This window comes from Chiloscyllium plagiosum, chromosome 4, assembly GCF_004010195.1.
Source record: "Chiloscyllium plagiosum isolate BGI_BamShark_2017 chromosome 4, ASM401019v2, whole genome shotgun sequence".
Lineage (NCBI taxonomy): Eukaryota > Metazoa > Chordata > Chondrichthyes > Orectolobiformes > Hemiscylliidae > Chiloscyllium > Chiloscyllium plagiosum.
Genome location: NC_057713.1, coordinates 82,088,018 through 82,108,466, shown reverse-complemented (window position 1 = coordinate 82,108,466; position 20,449 = coordinate 82,088,018). Strand labels below are relative to the sequence as shown.

The following is a 20,449-nucleotide window of genomic DNA, read 5'->3' as shown; positions in this document are numbered from 1 at the left end:
GAGAATTTTTTAAAACATTTGGCGCTGCGAGCAGGGTCAATCGCAATTGAGGAGAGATTTTGATACAGAACAATGTTTTGGAAAAAGACTAAGAAACCAGAAGAACAAACTGTGGAGGTCCCGACCGTCCCGGGATGGCATGGATGTGGGCATGTACGTGGCAGTTTGTTTGAGAGAGGATCCCAGTCCTGCCGAAGAACCCCTTGCCTGGGGTACAGCGGAGGATGTGGGCATGTCCAAAAAGCTGAAGCGGAGTTAACAGAATTGAATGGGATTGAACTGAACTGAACTGAACTGAGTGGAACTGAAGTGAATCAAATTGAACGGAACAAAATGGAACTGAGCTAAATTGAATTGAAATGGACGGAACTGAATTGAACACAATTGAATTGAACTGAACAGACCTGAACTGAGCTGAATTGAACTACACTGAATTGACTGAACTGAAATTAACTGAAACGAATTGAACTGAATCAAGCATAATGTAACACATGTATTGGGCCAAGCAGTGGAATGTGGTGAAACAGTTAAAAATTATGTCCCAATACATGTGTGAATCATAATGTAACACATGTATTGGGCCAAGCAGTGGAATGTGGTGAAACAGTTAAAAATTATGTCCCAATACATGTGTGAATCATAATGTAACACATGTATTGGGCCAAGCAGTGGAATGTGGTGAAACAGTTAAAAATTATGTCCCAATACATGTGTGAATCATAATGTAACACATGTATTGGGCCAAGCAGTGGAATGTGGTGAAACAGTTAAAAATTATGTCCCAATACATGTGTGAATCATAATGTAACACATGTATTGGGCCAAGCAGGTCCATCCCTGAGCCATGTTTCTGTAATTGCTATGATATCCCAATCCCATGTTCCTAACCATGCTCTGAGTTCATCTGCCTTCCCTGTTAGGCCCCTTGCAGTGAAATAAATGCAATTTAATTTATTAGTCCTACCTTGTCCCTGTTTGGTTTGTTTGTTTGTTTGGCTTCTGTTCTCAACTGTAGATCAGTCTCAGATTGATCTCTTTCCTCACTATCTCCCTGGGTTCCCCCACCCCCCCACCTCACTAGTTTAAATCCTCCTGAGCAGCTCTAGCAAACCTCCCTACCAGTATATTAGTCCCCTTCCAATTTAGGTGCAATCCGTCCTTCTTGTACAGGTCACTTCTACCCCAAAAGAGATTCCAATGATCCAAAAATGTGAATCCTTCTCCCATACACCAGCTCCTCAGCCACGCATTCATCTGCTCTATTCTCCTATTCCTGCCCTCACTATCTTGTAGCACTGGGAGTAATCCAGATATTACTACTCTCAAGGACCTCCTTTTTAAATTCCTGCCTAACACTCTGTAATCTCCCTTCAGAATCTCCACCTTTTCCCTTCCTATGTCAATGGTTCCAATATGGACAATGACCTCTTGCTGGCCCCTCTCCCCCTTGAGAACATTCTGCATCCTCTCTGAGACATCCTTGATCCAGTCTTGTCCATCCCTGAGCCACACTTCTGCAATTGCTATGATATCCCAGTCCCATGATCTGAACCATGCCCTGAGTTCATCTGCCTTCCCTGTTAGGCCTCTTGCATTGAAGTAAATGCTGTTTAATTTATCTCCCAGTGCAGTTTTATTTTGCTTTGTCCCTGACTGTTTGACTCGCTTCTTTTCTGAACTGTACCAGTCTCAGATTGATCGCTTTCCTCAGTATCTCCCTGCATCCCAACCCTCTTTTTTTTTTTTTGTTTCCCCTCCCCTCCACACCTTATTAGTTAAAATCTTCCCAAGCAGCTCGAGCAAATCTCTCTGCCAGTATATTAGTCACCTTCCAATTCAGGTGCAATCAGTCTGTCATTGTACAAGTCACTTCTACCCCAGAAGAGATTCCAATGATCCAAAAATGTGAATCCTTCTCCCATACACCACTCCTGTGCCATGAATTCATCTGCTCTATCCTCTTCTCACTAGCTTGTAGCACCGGGAGTAATCCAGATATTACTACCCTTGAGGGCCTCCATTTTAAATTCCTGCCTAACTCTCTTTATATTCTCCCTTCAGAATCTCATCCTTTCTATGTCCTTGGTTCCAATGTGTACAACGTGTTCCGGCTGGGCGCTCTTCCCCCTTGAGAACATTCTGCACCCTCTGAGACATCCTTGATCCTGGCACTATTCTGATTTTGCACTGCTGGCCACAAACATTTTCTGTGCCTCGGATTAGAGGGTCCCCTAACACAACCAATCTCTTGGAACCTGACATACCCCTCATTGCATTAGAGCAGGTCTTGATACCAGGAACTTGGCTGTTTGTGCTACGTTCCCCTGAGAATCCATTTCCCCCTCCTACATTTTCCAAAACAGCATATTTGTTTGAAATGGGGATAGCCACAAGACTCCTGCACTACCTGCCTACCTCTCTTACCTTGCCTGGAGTTAACCCATCTATGTGACTGTGTATCTGCGATTTTTCTCCCTTCCTAACTGCCATCCGTCACACCCCCTTGCTATTGTAAATTCCTCATTGCCTCTAACTGTTGCTCCAACCAATCCATTTGATCTGAAAGGATTTGCAACCAATGGTATTTATTGCATATATAATCCTCAGCACGTAAACTCCCAAATCTAAAAAGAAGACATATCACTCTACTAAAGACCATTGTGGAGAGTGAAGAAAGTTAGCACAAATTGCAGCAGGACCTTGATCAGCTGGGAAAGTAGGCTGAGAAATGGCAAATGGGGTTAAATATAGACAAGCGTGAGATCTTGCATTTTGGGAAGTCAAATCAAGGCAGGAGTTTCATGGTGAATGGTAGGCACTTAAGGATCTTGGAGTTCAGGTGCACGATTCTCTAAAGGTGGAGTCACGGGCAGACAGGGCAGTGAAGGTGGCTTTTGGCACACTGGCCTTCGTCAGTCAGGGCATTGAGTATAGAAGTTGGAAAGTTATGTTGCAGTGGTACAGAACATTGGTGAGGCCGCATTCGGAGTATTGTGTGCAGTTTTGGTCATCTTGCTATTGGAAGGAAGTTATTAAACTGGAAAGAGTGCAGCAGAAATTTACAAGGATGTTGCCTGGATTCAGTGGTCTGAGTTATAGGACAAGCTAGAACGTTTTTTTTTCTTTAGAGTGTAGGAGACTATAGAAGTGTACATAAGATCACGAGAGGCATGAATAGGGTGAATGCACTCTGTCTTTTTACCAGGGTTCGAGAATCGAGGACTAGAGGACATCAGCTTAATATAAGAGGGGAAAGAATAAAAGGGAACCTGAGGGGCAACGTTTTTACACTAAGGTGGTACACAAATGGAATGAGATGCCAGCGGAAGTGGTTGAGGCAGGTACATTAACAACATAATTAAAAGACATTTGGACAAATACATGGATAGGAAAGGTTTCGAACGATATGGGTCTAATGCAGGGAAATGGGGTTAGCATGGATGGACATTTTGGTTGGTATGGACCAGTTTGGGCCAAAGGGGCTGTCTCTGGTGTAGGACTCTGACTCTGACTCCATCCCGTGTCCACCTTGTCAAGACCATTTCAGGATTTTCTCTGCTTCAATCAAATCATTCTTCTAAACTCCAGTGGAAACACGTTGTCGTTCACAAGACAATCTGCTCATGCCAGATAGTAATCTGGTAAATCGCTTATGAACTGTCTCCCATGCATTTACATCCTCTCTTTAAATAGGGAGGCTAAATCAGCTCTCAGTAGTTAAGATGTGGTCCTACCAATGTCCTTGTCATTGTTTAGCAATTACAGATTTCTAAATACCAGTGATGGATAGGAATATGGGGCAATGTCAAATAAAAACATTTTGAATAGGGCATTCAGCTCTGACCATATTGGATGGTAGAACAACCTTGCTGTCTAAATACCTGACTCCTGTTTCTATGTTTTATGGTAACCAGCTCATAAATGAACTGATAATGAAGGTGGTTTTGATGCAGTGCCTGGTGTGTGACTTGAAACTGAGCCTCATACGTAATCTGTTGTCCATAATACATGTAAGACTTTTTAATGATAAATTAGAGCAACCATTAAGTTCATGAGGAATTATTAGCCAATCTCTGACTGCTAACTTGTAAAGTGAATTAAAGCCATTAAATGGAGAAACAACATTTTGTCTTTTGTCATGCAGTGACTGATATTCACGACAGGGGCTATATATATATATCCTAGTCTTTCTTTCACACTGAAGAGTGTCTAAAATAGATACTAGAAGACTGTCTCCTGTGTTCATAGATTTAATGTAAAATCATATTTAGTTGGCCCTAAACACCTTCTGGATGAAGGACAATTCAATAACAGGTATAATTATGTGGTCTCAAGATCATACTAGATGTAATGCTAGAATAACTATACAGTTATACAGGATAAGTGTCCTTTGAATCTGACAGAATATCTCATAAAAGTCGGGGATATATTTTGAGTAGATTTACTGGTGAGTATACTTTCAGCCTTAAGTCTTGGGATTCACCACTAAACTTCTCTCTGCTTTTCTAATGTGCTCATCTCCTTTGAGACATTTCTTAAATTCTATCTCTATGACCTGGTTACCTGTTGCCAATGCTGTCTTTCAGATGAGATGCCAAACTGAAGTCCCACCTGCCACCTTCTTTTGAATGTAAAGGATCCCTTGGCACTAATTTAAAGAGCAGGAAGTTCTCCCTGGCAAACATCTGTCCCTCAATTAATGGCTTTAAACACTTATTTTAAAAACAAACCCTAATTAGCTGACCATTTTTCATGTCGTTGTTATCCCCACTTCACCACCCTGCCCTTTATCTGCAGCTCCCCCCATACCCACCAGCCCTGAAGAAAGGTTACACCCAAAACACTGACTTCTGCACCTCTTGATGCTGCCTAGCTTGCTGTGTTCTTACAACTTCCTGCCTGTCAACTTTGGATTCCAGTATCTGCAGTTTTTTTGTCTCGATGGAATGTGCTCGGCATTAAATTGGCTGCATTTTCTATTCTTTAAAGTACATCATGGCTGTAAAGTTGTTTAGGTTTTTAAGAGGTCAAGAAATGCACTGTCAATGCAAGTCCTTTTAGTTTTACAACATTTTTGTATCAATCGGTACTTGGGTTAATGTAGTAATATTTGGTTCATTTTAGTTGAGGCGTTATTTTGGGAGCAATCTTGTGCCACATTTTCCACCTAAGAGTTATCTCGCACAAACTGAGTCTACAGCTGAAGAAAGAAGACTTCAATTACAGCAGTATCTTCAGAAAGGTAAGTCTATCAAATTGATTGTTTAATCTTTTATAGCTAACCTAATTGTCTTGTACAAGTGGCCCTTTGGCTCAGTTAAGTATGTGTTTTAGGAGTGAGAGGGGAGAGAAACAGCCAGCATTCCAGCTCTAATCCTGACACACTGAAGTGGGTTGGGACATGCTATCCTTCTCCGACATGCTATCCTTGTCCAACATTCACATGTAATCATTTTATTTCTTCACTTCCCCAGTCCCAGTTTGTGGTCTGACTCTTTTCTTCTCCTCATTGCTCCCTGTGAAAAATTCTGTGGGAAAAGAAGCAGGAGAGCTCCTGCAATTCGGTGGACTAAAGTTCCAGCAATTTCAAAAGTTATTGCAATATTTCAATACCCTTGGTTAAATTAAAAAAAAAATCAAAAATGACTCAAACCAAAGCCACTTTTGGATTAGTCTTGCACCAATAGTTTTCATTGAGTGGCTGTCATCGGTGAAAGTGGAATAGTGTTTAATGGGATTAAATTAGCTGAATTCAGGTTTCTCTAACACACTGAAGCCACAGCATAGTTATGTAATCAGCACAATTTTAATTGTAGAAATTTGAAAGCACTCAAGGTGCCACAGCCATTGGAAAAACTTGGTGGGAGGCAGCAGGCAGGCTAGAAGAAGCTAAGATGCAAAATAAATTGAGACATTTCCTGGTAAACCAGAATGAGGAAACGAAGGGGAAGCGGTGCTTCAAAGGGATCTTTGGACCACAAATTGGCGATTCCCAGCACCAACCTTGTGTGGAATCTATTCATTTGGGTCTCTGTTGGCTGGCTTCTGCCAGCATTGACTGAACTCCTACTGCAACTGGATGCTCAGTGATTTGGTTCTATTTGAATGCGGCCTAGAAGTTAATTTATCCATGCTCCACACTCTAAGTAGAGGACAGCGTGAGAGTCGATCAATCACTTTTCTCATTCTCCATTCTAACCTTGGGTTAAGATCAAGCTAAAATCATCATTGTCTTTTGAAAGATTCTTTAATTTGAGTCAAATACCCTGTGGTACCCAAAGTTTCATTGCTAGGTTAATAAAGTCTGTTGCAATGTTGTGACTTCAGGCAGGTACCTCCTCATCACATGCAATTTTCAGTGATTGACTCACAAAGCAAATTTATCTTTGTGATCACAAAATTGATATGCACTTACCTTAGATGAAATATAAAATGAAAGATGTGATATCGCGAGAAACGTTTTACAAACTTTCAGAATGACTGTGTAAATGACAAATCTATTCCAATAGAGATCATGTGAGGTGGAATAGGAGTTACCTAAACTCTGGAAAATAAGTATCTGAGTAAGATAAAGATGTAAAGGGATCTGAGGGCACAGAGACACAAATCATTAGAAGTAGGAATGCAGGTTTACAAAATCATCAGTACAGATAAAGAACAGAGGTTAACTGTAGAGGAATTGAATTCAAAGTGGAGAGGTTTTTCAGTGTGAATAAATAACTCACTACAACTTAAAGAACTTGAGGCAACTGGAATAGATATCTTTTAAAGGGAAGATAGATAACTACAGAAGAGAGAATGTAATAGAAGACTATATTGTTGGACTTGGAGAAAATAAGGCAGAATTAAGTTTGTGAAACATAAATTTTGCCATAGACCAATTGGACCAAATGATGTATTGGTGTGTTGTGTAATGTAGTAACGTGTTCTCCCTACCTAGGGAAGGGCATATTAGCCGTGGATGTAGTGTAATGCAGCTTCATCAAAATGGTACCTGAAATGATTGTCCTTTTGAAGAGAGATTGGGCCTACATTCTGTACCGTTTAAAAGAATGTGGTGCAATCGAATCAAATCCTTTAAGGATCAGCAGGGTAGATGTAGGATCATTTTCACTGCCTGTGGAATCTAGAAACAGGTTAAACAGTCTCAGAATAAAAAGTGGGCTATTTGGGACTGAGGAAGAAGTTCTTCAACCAGAGGGTAGTGGATCTTTGAAATCCTGTATCCCAGAAGGCTGCAGAGGCTCAGGCATTGAGTATGTTCATGACTGAGGTTGATATCCTTTGCTATCTTTAATATTTAGAAATATATGGAGACAGTTCAGGAAAAATGCATTTAGATAGAAGATGGAGATGAATGTTGGAGCAGGTTCAAGGGGCCAAATAGCCTGCGCTTGCTCCAATTCCTTTGTTACTATGTTTAACAAGTATACTTGGAGCCAGTATGCCATGCAAATTTGAAAGCGGCATTAATGGGCTGAGGACCTGAACCAATATCTTTATCATTTTTGCAGATTAAAATTAGTCTGTTAACTTTATTTATAAGTTAAATCCAGTTATAAATCATAAGATACAGGAGAAAGGACGAAGCTTGGAAATTATTAATACAACTTATGCCATGAAGCAGGCCTACTTGCACTGTTATTTTTCAGTGCTAATGATCATTCTTTGAGTTTTATGTTTATACAATAAAAGGTTTAGTATTTTAGCTTTTAAAATAGATATTGTTTTGAGGGGAAGGTGATGAAGTGATAATGTCACTGGATTAATAAGCCAGGCCCACACTAATGCTATAGGGACATGGATACAAATCCCATTGTAGCAACTGTGGAATTTAAATGTTACTGCAATCAATAAATTTAATTAATCAATTACCCTGAAATGAAAGAATAGCTCCACAATGACATTTATGAAACTATCATGGGTTGTTATTTATATAAAAGAAAAACATCTTGTTCACAAATGCCTGATCTGGCCAACATGGTCCATGGCTATATGATTGTCAACTGTCCTTTTGAAATGACTTAGTAAACTATTTGGTTGTGACAGTTAGGGTGGGCACTGATTAATGGCCTTGTCATGGGAAATGGACATCACTAGCAGCATTTTTTAAAAAAAAAACCAGGTACAGCATGAAAACTGAAGAAAAGGATTGGATTAATGGTCACAACAAGTGGATGTTTTGGATGGAAGGCTCCTTGGTTTTCTTTTTGAAAAAACATATCTATTCAAAGATAATTTTTGGAGCCAGTGACACTTGAACCCAAGCCTTTTCCTTCAGAGGAAGATAAACTTTTACTACATCACAACAGCCCTAAGTCTTCAATGTAATTTTTACATCCTGAAGTTCTCTTACACAAAACAAACTTTTTTTCCGTCACTAAATCACCTGTGGTATTTTTCCCTCTTGCTGATCTTCTCCAATAACAGATGATCTAACCAACACCCCTTAACTTTCAATGGTGTTACTCTTGTTGGATCCCTCATTATCAACATCTTTGGGGTTACCACTAATCAGCAATTCAACTGAACTCATCACATAAACAGTGGCCAGAAGAGCAGTTGAGAGGCTAGGAATACTGAAGTGGGTAACTCACCATCTGATTCCCCAAAGTGTGTTCACCATCTAGAAAGCACAAGTCAGGAGTGTGATTGAATACTCCCCATTTGTCTGGATGGCAACAACTGTCCAGAAGCTTTTCACATCCAAGACAAAGCTCCACACTTGGTAGTCACCACATCCACAAGAAACCACTCTCTCCTCCACTGATGTTCAGTAGCAGCAGTGTGTACTATCTACAAGATGCACTATAGAAACTCACCAAAAATCCTTAGAAAATACCTTCCAAACCCATGACCACCACTATCTAGTAGGACAAGGATGGTAGATGCATGGGAATACCACCACCTGCAAGTTCCTCTCTAAGCCACTCACTATCCTGACTTGGCAATATATTGCTGTTCCTTCACTTGTTGCTGGGTCAAAATCCTAGAATTCCCTCCCTAAGGGCATTGTGGGTCAACCTACAGCATGTGGACTGCAGCCCTCAACAGGGAGACTCCAGACTTCAGACTTCAGCAGCAACCCAGTGCATCTTGTTCCAGAGTGAATCAGCATCTTGGATTTTTGTAACAAAACCAGGAGGAGGAATCAAAGGTACTAGCTGATACCACCATGTGGAGGCAACCAGTTGGTTTATGACCAGTACTTGGCCCTTGTAAGAGACCACTTGGAATAGTCCTGTCCAGCAGGCCAGGTGAGCTGAGACTTTGGCCTCCAGAAAGTTTGGCCCACTAAATCCTGGTAGAAGACTGCCTGGCACTTGCATATCCTCCCCAGGTCAGCTGGGTTGGTGAATGTGAGGATATGTCATTGGCATAGGGCTGGCTCTTTTGGCCTATGTCCAGACAGCCATCTCCACAAGAGGCACAGGAAAGGCCCTACACAAAGGGAATACATCCAACTGGACAAGGGGCAACCTTAACGCACCCCTTTCCCAAAGTAACATGGATACAGTGACATGTTAAGTTTAATCAGACACCCTGGTGGTGTATAGATGCCAGGCTTAGGCAATGACTGCATCTCAAACCTGAATGCCTGGAGTCCTAAGTAGAGACTCATGATTGACCCTGCTCAATGCCTTGTCCTGATTTGAGGGACAAGACAACGCATTCCTGACCAGCCCTTTGGGAAAAGTGGATCAGATCTGGACTAGATCGATGCTGTCATGCATCCTCTTGGCCTGGGACATGTACAACTGGTCAGGATGGCTCATGTCATCCAGCACAGATCCAAGGCAGGATGACAAAACCCTGGCAAAAATCTCTTCATTCATGCTGAAGAGAGAGACCAGATGCCAGTTTTCTGGACAGCAGAATGACGACCATCCCACGTCAAGAAAAGGGATAGCTCTCTGGCCTCCAAACATTCCTAGGACATGCCAGAACATTCTGAGGAACTCCAGTCTTTCTGACCAGCCCCAGGGACTTGCCTCTCTAAAGTGGCAGGAGCAAAGAGCATCCTGTTGGTGCTCCCACAGAAGGAATTGGATCCGTGACCCCTCAGAAGCACATCAGGTCCCAACAAGCTACAATTCCCTGTGCACTCCCTTCCTGTCATTTTACACACCTCACACAGCTGGGTCCATATCAGTCTGACTAAGACATGACTCCACGTTGAGCAGTTCTTTCTCTCGACCCCCTTGTGTGCTCCTAACAGAAGATGCAACCGTGAGTCTTATCCATTTCCCACCACTGCCTCCAAGGAGGGGAAGCCCTCCAGCTTCCTTCTGCAGCTGGCCCTGAATTGACCAGATTGAGTCCTGAAACTACTAGTCCTGCAGAGGCAGGTTATTAGGATGGAGATTTTGCCGGACTTCCCATCAGGTTGAAGCATTTATCCAGATCTCTCCACCTACTTCTCACTGCTAGATCAGGCTAGATACTGCCTTGGTCCTGCTCTTCAAGGATGAAGTTAAACTTTATAAGGGAATAAGGTTTTTTGTTGTTTAGTCTTTTCACTAAATCCACTGTACAAATGTTGTACAAATGAGTCCCAAATGTTGTATTTGTCAAATTTTGCTTTGCTATCATGATTCTAAAGAAACAAACCAGCTACTAAATATTATGTTCTTGCTTTTGCAGTTGGTGAGGATCCTGTTATATCTGTCAGTGAAATATTCACCACTTTATTAAAGAATGCACAACAGGTAGGAAATTATTTTAACTTTTCCAGTCCTGAATTAACATTGTAAATGAAAAAAATTGTGCTAACTATATACATTGTACTTAATATGGTTTTATTAAAAGGATTCTCTCCCATTTCCACATTATCCAAGAAACAAACCTTTGCAATAATCACCTTGCAATCATATTTTTTTAAACAAACAGCTGTAACCTGATCTTCGCTCAGATATTAGAGTATGAAAGACCTTGGAGATTGTTTTGCAACACGCATCCTACATGCTAATGCACTTTAGTTCCAGTGTTTTTTTTTCCCATTGGATAGCTTCAGATGTTGTGCATCAAATCCTTGGTATGTGCAAGGAAAATATTATTACAAAGTGAGGAAGATGCTTATTAATTAACTTGGGGTGAGGAAAGAATCAGTAGTCGCATGGGAAAAATTGGATTGATTAAGAAGAGTCAGCATGAATTTCTAAAGGGGAAGTCTTTATCTAACTTTTGTACTTTTTGAAAAGATAACAGAAAGGATTGATGAGGGTACTGCTTTTGATTTGGTTCAGAAAGCATTTGGTACAGTCCCTCAGAACAGACTTATGAGGAAACTTGTAGGTTATGGTGTCAAAGGAACAGTAGCAACATGGATACAAATTTTATTCAGTGACAAAACAGAGTAATGGTCAATAGATTTTTTTTTGGGCTGGAGGAGGTTCGGAGTGAAGTTTCCCAGGGATTGGTATTGGGATCCTTGCTTTTACTGACATATTTTCATGACCTGGATCTTCATGTGCAGGGGGTAATTAAGGTTTACAGATGATCCTAAACTTGGAAGAATTGTATACTGTGAGGAGAATAGTGTGGAACATCCAAATCGACATTGTCAGGACTGGGCAGAGAGGTGACAGATGAAATTCAATGCAGAGAATCGTGAGATGATGCATTTTGATCAGAAAAATGTTGAGTGACAAAATAAAAAGGGGGTACAATTCTAAAGAGAGACCTAGGTGTATACATTCACAGATCATTGACAGGTGGAGAGAACAGCAAATATAGTGTGTTCTTGGCTTTATAAAAGAGACATAGTACAAGAGAAGGGAGGTGATATTGAACTTGGACAAGAAACCTATAAGAGCTCAGCTGGATTACTGTGTAGTTTTAAGTGCCACAAGATCGGAAAGTTGTGAATGTGGTGGAGAGATTGCAGAAGGGGATTATAAGAATAGTTCCAGAAGAGAGAAACTTCAGTTATAAGGATAGAATGAAGAAGTTGAAATTGTTTTCCATGGAGAGGAGAAAGCTGAGAGGCCATCTCATTTAAGGGTTTTCAAAATCATGAGCAGGCTTCATAGAACATGTAGGGTGACATTGTTCTACTTGTAAAATAAATAAGAACAAGAGGGCATAGATTTAAAAGCATGTGCAAATGAAAAATAGGTGATGTGAGAAAAAACATTTTCATACAATGAGTAGCTAGAGCGTGGCATGCAGTTCCTGATTGAGGCATTTGAGGCATTCAATGGGCATTGTATGATTATTTTGGTGAGTAATGGTTTGCAGATATGTTGTGAAAAGGTAGGAGATTGATAAGAGGAGGTGCAGTCACAATGGGCCAAATAGCTTCCTTCTGCACCTTAATTTTTCAATAATTCTGCATTTCACCTGATCTCTCGATGCCAAATCCCGACTGGAAAGATCACGTCACGCCAGGCAGGGTTAACGTCATTTTAAACACTAGACACAGTCCAACAATGCTTTTTGTCTCTAACAGTCAGACTAATGCAGAGAATATAGGGTTACTTGGCTTATCCTGATGCCATACAGAAGAAATTTTTAAAGGAGTGAGTTTTATATGGCTTCAGAGTGCTCTGGAGGCAAAAAAAAACAAATTATGCAGTTACATTCTTTTAAGTAATGTAACACAGAAACCTATATAATGTGGTGATGCCTCATGCATTCCCAATGTGATGAATGATTTGACTGGGAGGACTAGGTTATGTGTTGTTTTGTTTGGGTTTCTCATTGAATAGCATTGTGTTGTATCATGCGGGGGCTGAGTATTCTAATTATCTGATTCATTTTTGTGTGCCCACAATTTTAAACTGCTATGATTTATGAAATCATTAGGCATACATTAAATAAAGATTTGCATTATATTTCTGCAGTAAGACTTGCAACACTCACACAGTAACTTAACTAATTAACTGACCATGTAATGAGAAGGGGGACTGCTTTAAAACACACAAGTAACTGATTATTTACTCCTTCCTGGTTTGTAGACTTTAGAATACCTTCAGGCAGTATTGGTATTGAGTTCACAGCCAGTCCCAAAGTAATTATTGCTTAAGGATGAGCACTTCCTATATTCAGAAATGCAATACAGTACTGTAAAGAATCCTTAGATTTAAATGGCTGTTTCTGAGGCTTGGATATTTCACAATTCATAGCCTCAAAACTGATGAGAAATTTTCTTAATTTTTCTGCCTTGTCCCAAACTTTGTTCAGAAAAAATGTAATGATTTGATTGCCCTGACTGGACTCACCTGAGGGTTCTACTTGGACTTTTGTTGCTCAGTTTTGTCTTTGTGCATATACTAACCAAACTACTTGGTTAGCATAATGGCAGCAATGTAAGTTAATAGTTCTAGACATTGCGATCACGTATTGAATAATTTTAGGATCTAGATACGGTTTTCATGTAAAATGGATAAAAGGATTTTGTATTTATTAGGGAGTATTGTACAATTACAACCACCTTTTAATTCCCAGAATCTATGGGGACACTAAGAGGTACAGTTAGTAAGCTTGCAGATGACGCCAAAATTGGAGGTGTAGTGGACAGCGAAGAGGATTACCTCAGATTACAACAAGATCTGGACCCAATGGACTGAGAAGTAGCAAATAGAGTTTAATTCCGATAAATACGAGGTGCTGCATTTTGGGAAAGCAAATCTTAGCAGGACTTATACACTTAATGGTAAGGTCCTAGGGAGTGTTGCTGAACAAAGAGACCTTGGAGTGCAGGTTCATAGCAGGTAGATAGGATAGTAAAGAAGGTGTTTGGTATGCTTTCGTTTATTGGTCAGAGTATTGAGTACAGGAGTTGGGAGGTCATGTTGCAGCTGTACAGGACATTGGTTGGGCCACTGTTGAAATATTGCATGCGATTCTGGTCTCCTTCCTATTGGAAAGATGTTGTGAACTTTGAAAGGGTTCAGAAAAGATTTACAAGGATGTTGCCAGGGTTGGAGGATTTGAGCTATAGGGAGAGGCTGAACAGGCTGGGGCTGTTTTCACTGGAGCGTCGGAGGTTGATGGGTGTCTTTATTGAGGTTTACAAAATCATGAGGGGCATGGATAGGTAAATAGATAAAGTCTTTTCCCTGGAGTGGGGAAGTCCAGAACGAGAGGGCATAGGTTTAGGGTGAGAGGTGAAAGATAAAAGACCTACAGGGCAACTTTTTCACACAGAGGGTGGTACGTGTATGGAATGAGCTGCCAGAGGAAGTGGTGGAGGCTGGTACAATTGCAACATTTAAGAGGCATTTTAATGGGTATATGAATAGGAAGTGTTTGGAGGGTTATGGGCTGGGTGCTGGCAGGTGGGACTAGATTGGGTTGGGATATCATGGTCGGCATGGACAGGTTGGACCGAAGGGTCAGTTTCCAAGCTGTACATCTCTGACTATGACTATGACTAATGAGTAGTGGTGTTGCATACTAACATAATGGACTAGACACAACATTCAAAGAAGGGCAGAAATCATTAAAGAGAAAAGAGACTTGAATGAGGTGAAAGGGCGAGGAGCATTGACTATAGTAAGAATGTGGCTTATCACTTTTTCTTGTGGGGAGTTAAGCATTAGCAGTCAATGTTGACTATGTCAGCAATGCAAATCAAATTTATATTTCAAGTTTGCTGACCACACAACTAGGTCGGAGTGTAAGCCATGTAGAGGATGGCTTAGGGTGATTTAGACAAGTTGAATGAATTACGAAATATGTGGCAGATACAGTATAATATGGGCAAATGTGAAGTCATCTACTTTTGGTATGTCAACCAGAGTAGCAGAGTGTTATTTTTTATACGATGAGTGACAAATATTGATATACAATGGGATCTGGGGATCCTTGTAAACTGATCACTGAAAGCAAGCAGACTGGTAGATTTACGAAGTTTGGGAGAAAGTATTTGGAATGCTTTTGTAGGTTACATAGAAACACGGAAACATAGAAAATAGAAGGTGAAATACATCATTCTGCGTTGCAAGTCTGAACCACTATTAGTTATGATCATGGCTGAGCATCCAACTTCTCCCACATATCCTTGTGATCCATTTAGCCCCAAATGCTATATTCAATTTCTTCTTGAAATCATACAATGGCTGTTTGTTGTGATAATGACTTTCACAGGTTCACCACTGTGTCTGGGTGAAGAAATTTTCTGTATCCTTTGACTGTGGCCCCTGGGTCAGGAATACCCTTCACTGAAACCATCCTTTCTGTATCTACCCTGTCTGGTCCTGTTAGAATTTTATACGTTTCAATGGGATTCCTCCTCATTCTTCTGAACTCCAGCAAATATAATCCTAATTGATTTAACCTCTCAGATGTCAAAACTGCTATTCCCAGAAATCAGTCTGCAATTTGCTGCACTCCCTTTGGAACAAGAACATCCCTTCGCTGAGAAGGAGACCAAAACTGCAAGCAATATTTCAGGTGTGGTCTCGCCTCCCTGCTCCTGTGCTCAAATCCAGCCACTATGAAGTTGAAAATCACACAACACCAGGTTATAGTCCAACAGGTTTAATTGGAAGCACTAGCTTTTGGAGCGCCGCTCCTTCATCAGGTGGTTGTGGATGAAGGAGCGGCACTCTGAAATAGTGCTTCCAATTAAACCTGTTGGATTTTAACCTGGTGTTGTGTGATTTTCAACTTTGTACACCCCAGTCCAACACTGGCATCTCCAAATCCTGTCACTATGAAGGCCCGCATATCATTTGCTGTCTTGACTACCTGCTGTACCTGCATGCTTACCTGCAGTTACAAGGAAACCTAAGTCCTGTTACATGTTTTCCCCCTCCCCTTCTCAATTTATTGCCATTCATCTAATAATCTGCCTCCTTGTTTTTGCTCCCAAAGTACAAATCTCTCACTTATCCACTTTACACTACATTTGACTTGCATTTGTTCACTTGTTCCGCTAGTCCAAATTACACTGAAACATCATTGCATTGTCCTCATAACTCATCCTCCCACATGACTTTATCATCTGAAAATTTGGAGATATTACATTTATTTCCCACATCTAAATTATTAACATATTGTAAATAGTTGGGGGTCCTAGCACTGGTCCGTGTGCTGCCCCACTAGTCACTGCCTGCCATTCAGAAAAAGACTCATTATTTATATTTCTGTTCTCCTGTCGGCCAACAAGTTCAATACCTATCTCAACAATACACTGTCCCCAATTCCATGTACTCTAACTTTACATGCTAACCTCTTATGTGGAACCATGTCAAAAGCCCTTCTGAAAGTTTAAATAAACAACATCCACTGGCTCCTTCTCATCAAGTCTGAGTCATATCTTCAAAGAAGTCCAGTAGATTTGTCAAGCATAATTTCCCTTTTGTTAATCCATGCTACCTCTGTATGTTCCTGGTCACTGGTTTCCTAGTGCTCTGCTATTACATCTTTTATTATAGACTCCAGCATTTTTCCCACTACTGAAGTCTGACTCACCGATCTGTAATTCCAATTTTTCTCTTTTTCCCTTAAATAGAGTCGTACTAGCTACTCTCCAGTTTGTAGAAATGTTTCCAGAGCCTATAGACCCTTAGGAGATGACCACTAATGAATCCACTATTTCTAGGACCACTTAAGTACTCTGGGATGTGAATTATCAGGCCCTGAGTATTTATCAGCCTTCAATCCCATCAATTTCCCCATGCCACTTACCTACCAATATTGATTTCTTCCAGTTCCTTCCTCTCACTATTTCTTATGTTCCCCAATATGTTTGGTGTGTTATTTGTTTCCTCCCTTGTAAACACAGAACCAAGATATGTATTTAGTTAGTCAGCCATTTCTTTGCTCCAATTATAAATTCCCCCATTTCTGACTGGAAAGGATCTGCATCTGTCATCACCAATCTTCTTCTCTTCACATACAAACTGGCTGCACAAGTTTCTATAGGTATGTTCCTGCAAGCTTACTCTTGTACACTATTTTCCCTTTATTAATTAATCCCTTTGTCCTCCTTTTGCTGAATTGTAAACTGCTACTATTCATAGAATTTCGTAAAATTCCACCAAATCCACACCGACCCTCCAAAGAGCATAGTCTACCTACCCCATTTTGCACTGCTAGCCCACCTGTCCCAGGACACTGGGTAATTTAGCATGGCCAATCCACCTAACCTGCACACCTTTGGACTGTGGGAGGTATGTTGTTTTCTGGCCAATTTGTGTCTTTTCCTGGGATCAAATACTATATCTAATTTCCCTTGTAAGCCATGGCTTGGCCAGCTTTTCCTGTTTTATTTCTGCACCAGACAGGAATGAACAATTCTTGTAGTTCTGTCATATGCTCCCCTTGAATTTTTGTAATTGCCTTTCCACTGTAATTCCCATTAAGGAACATTAGCATAAGAACTAACTATTATAACCAAATTGGTCTTTATTTCTAGAGGGTCTGATTACAGAAGCAAGGAAGTTTTACTCCAGCTGTACAGGGTCTTGATGAGACCACACCTAGAGTAGTTTATGTAGTTTTCGTCTCCTTACCTCAGTAAAGGTATAATTGCCATTAGTGGAATTACTAGGAGAAAGTGAGGACTGCAGATGCTGGAGATCAGACCTTAAAAATGTGTTGCTGGAAAAGTGCAGCAGGTCAGGCAGCATCAAAGGAACAGGAGAATCGACGTTTAGGGCATAAATTACTGCAAAGATTGACCAGACTGATTCCTAGACTTGCTTCTCTGCACTGGACCTCTAGCCAACATCACTTGGGAACCACAATGGCTGCCATGCTCCTCACGATGCCATCACTGCTGCTGCCTCACATGGAACAGAAACCCTGACATAATCTGGACAGATTATAAGAAGTACAGAAACATATATAAAGCTTAACCTGATTTTAAGGGTAAAAAGTCCCTTTTTCTTTTTTTTAAAAAAACTATTTTCTAATCAACCTGACCAGAGATGTTATTACACATCATGGAAAAGGTGGGACTTGAACCTGGGCCTCCTGGCTCAAAAGTTGGGATACTACTGCACCAGCCCCCTTAAAAGGACCCCTTAGTATCAGATGTTATTTCAATCAGCTGAATAATAACTGATTACTTTATTGAGTATTTGTTTGTTTGAAATTCATTTGCAGTTGGTCATGTTGCGTCTGGCTATTTATTCTCCTTTAAAACTTGTTTTGGGCTATGTGTAGACAGCCAAGAGAAATAGCCAACCATACAACCCATTAAGCCGATGCTACTGTATTTATCTCCAGCAGACACCAAATGTGAAGGCTTGTAATTTACTTATTCCAATAACTAATAATTATTTTCTCTCTCAATCTAAGTGGACGTAAAACATTTCAGTGCAAATCCTGCTTCCTATATATTCAACATTAGATGGAAATATATAATACAATAGTCAGTTATAATAATTAAAGAAATACCACTGAGCCGTTTCTTTTCATTATTTTTCCTTGTAGGAAACTTTTAAAATTTGTGCACGGGCTATTCTCTTGGAGATTCTTCTTGCAGATGGGAAAAAGCTTCTGATTGACACCCACACAACTCACTCAGCAGAGCGGATGTTGGAGGTAAATTTTCTTATTGAACTCTGTTAGCCTCCAACTCAAAGCAGTGCATATTGTTCTAACAGAAGAGGTCAAGCAATTGTTTGACATAGTCTCATGACTGTTTTATATTGCACAACAAATGCCCATATTCTCTCTGGTCCCTATTAAGGGAGTACTGTATTTAAGATGAAAAGTTGAATTGAAGCCCTGCTGTGCTATTGCAATGATGTGAAAGATCTTTTGACTAGACTTTTGTGAAGAGCAGGGAATGATAACTCCCAAAGTCCTGGCTAATAGTTATTATTCAACCAGCATTAGTGAAGCACATTATCTGATCATTGTTTATGGAACATTTACATTTAATAAAAAAAATGTAAAATCCAAACGGACGACATTCAGCCCATCATGTCTGTTATGCTGAAAAGAAAAAGCTATCAGTCAAATCTAATTTTTAAGTTCTTGTTCTAAAGCCTTGCAAGTTATAGTACTTAGAATTACTCCAGGTAGTTTTCAAGTAGTAAATTTTTAATCCCCACTACTACTTCCTGAAAACATTCTTTTCAACTGTCCTTCAATCTGCCCATGAATTTCTCAGACTGTGCCTACTCTTAATTGACATCACTATCAATGGGAATAGCTCCTTATCCACTATATCTGGGTGCCTCATCAGTTTATACACTTTAATTAAATCTTACCCTTCTTTGTTTCAAAGGAAGGAAAATGTGATATATCTAATCTTTTCCCTCGAGTTAACATTTCTTTAGTCTGTCTTGTTAGATCAATTAGAGTCTCTCTTGTTGGAGATGGTCATTGCTTGGCATGAAGATTATTTACCACTTATTCCAAACTGGTCTGGTGGTCAGCTCTTCCTGCTTGTGGGTATGAATTGCTTCAGTACCTGAGCAGTTGTTAATTGTAATAAGACTGCACAATTATCAATGAACTTTTGAATTAAGAACAGAATTTTGGAGACACTCAGCAGGTCTGGCAGCAACTGTAGAGAGAGAAACAGATAACATTTCAAGCCCGATGTGACCCTTCAACAAAACTGAAGCTCTTATGATGAAGGGAAAGTAATTAATGAAACAGATAAAGGAACCGCAAGATGCTGATCTGAAGAATAGTAATGTCATGTGATTGAGATAATTGACTTTCATCAATCACAACCACTTTCCACAGGAGAAGTTTACCCATTATAGCTGTACTTCGGGAGGACATGCCTGGGAATATGCCCAGGCAAGTTATTTGGGTGGAACTGAGAAATAAGAAAGGGATGATCACATCATTGGGATTATACTATAGACGTCCCAACAGTCAGTGGGAAATTGAGAAACGAATTTAGATTTAGATCTAAAGAAATCTCAGTTATCTGTAAGAATAATAGGGTGGTAATGGTGGGGTTTTTAACTTGCCAAACATAGATTGGGACTGCCATAATGTTAAGTGTGTACAAGACAATTTTCTGATTCAGTATGTGGATGTACCTACTAGAAAAGGTGCAAAGCTTGACCTACTCTTGAGAAATAAGACAGGGCAACTAACTGAGGTGTCAGTGGGGGAGCACTTTGGGGCCAGCAACCGTATTTCTATTAGTTTTAAAATAGTGATGGAAAAGGATAGACTGGATCTAAAAGTTGAAGTTCAATTTTTGACAGTAATAGGCAAAACTCTCAAAAATTGATTGGGTGCAGATGTTCGCAGGTAATGAGATGGCTGGAAAATGGGGAGCCTTCAAAAATGAGATAACAAGAGTTCAGAGACAGTATATTCCTTTTAGGGTGAAAAGAAAGGCTGATAGCTATAGGGAATGCTAGCTGACGAGAGAAATTGAGGTTTTGGTCAAGAAAAAGAAGGAAGCATATATCTGGTATTCAAAGTTTGTGAGAAGATTTGTCGCTCGGTGCTCGTTGTTGTGGTTCTGTTCGCCGAGCTGGGAATTTGTGTTGCAGACGTTTTGTCCCCTGTCTAG

General features: G+C 40.3%; 1 protein-coding gene across 1 annotated transcript in view; it reads left to right on the top strand.

Moving 5' to 3' along the window:
* The window catches only part of LOC122549487 (sorting nexin-31-like), a 103,098-nt gene that overhangs the window by 20,174 nt on the left and 62,475 nt on the right, over positions 1-20,449 (top strand). The window contains exons 3-5 of the mRNA XM_043689346.1: positions 5,125-5,242; positions 10,645-10,709; positions 18,391-18,501. Coding sequence (XP_043545281.1) covers positions 5,125-5,242; positions 10,645-10,709; positions 18,391-18,501 — 294 coding nt within the window. The remainder of the gene's footprint in view (positions 1-5,124; positions 5,243-10,644; positions 10,710-18,390; positions 18,502-20,449) is intronic.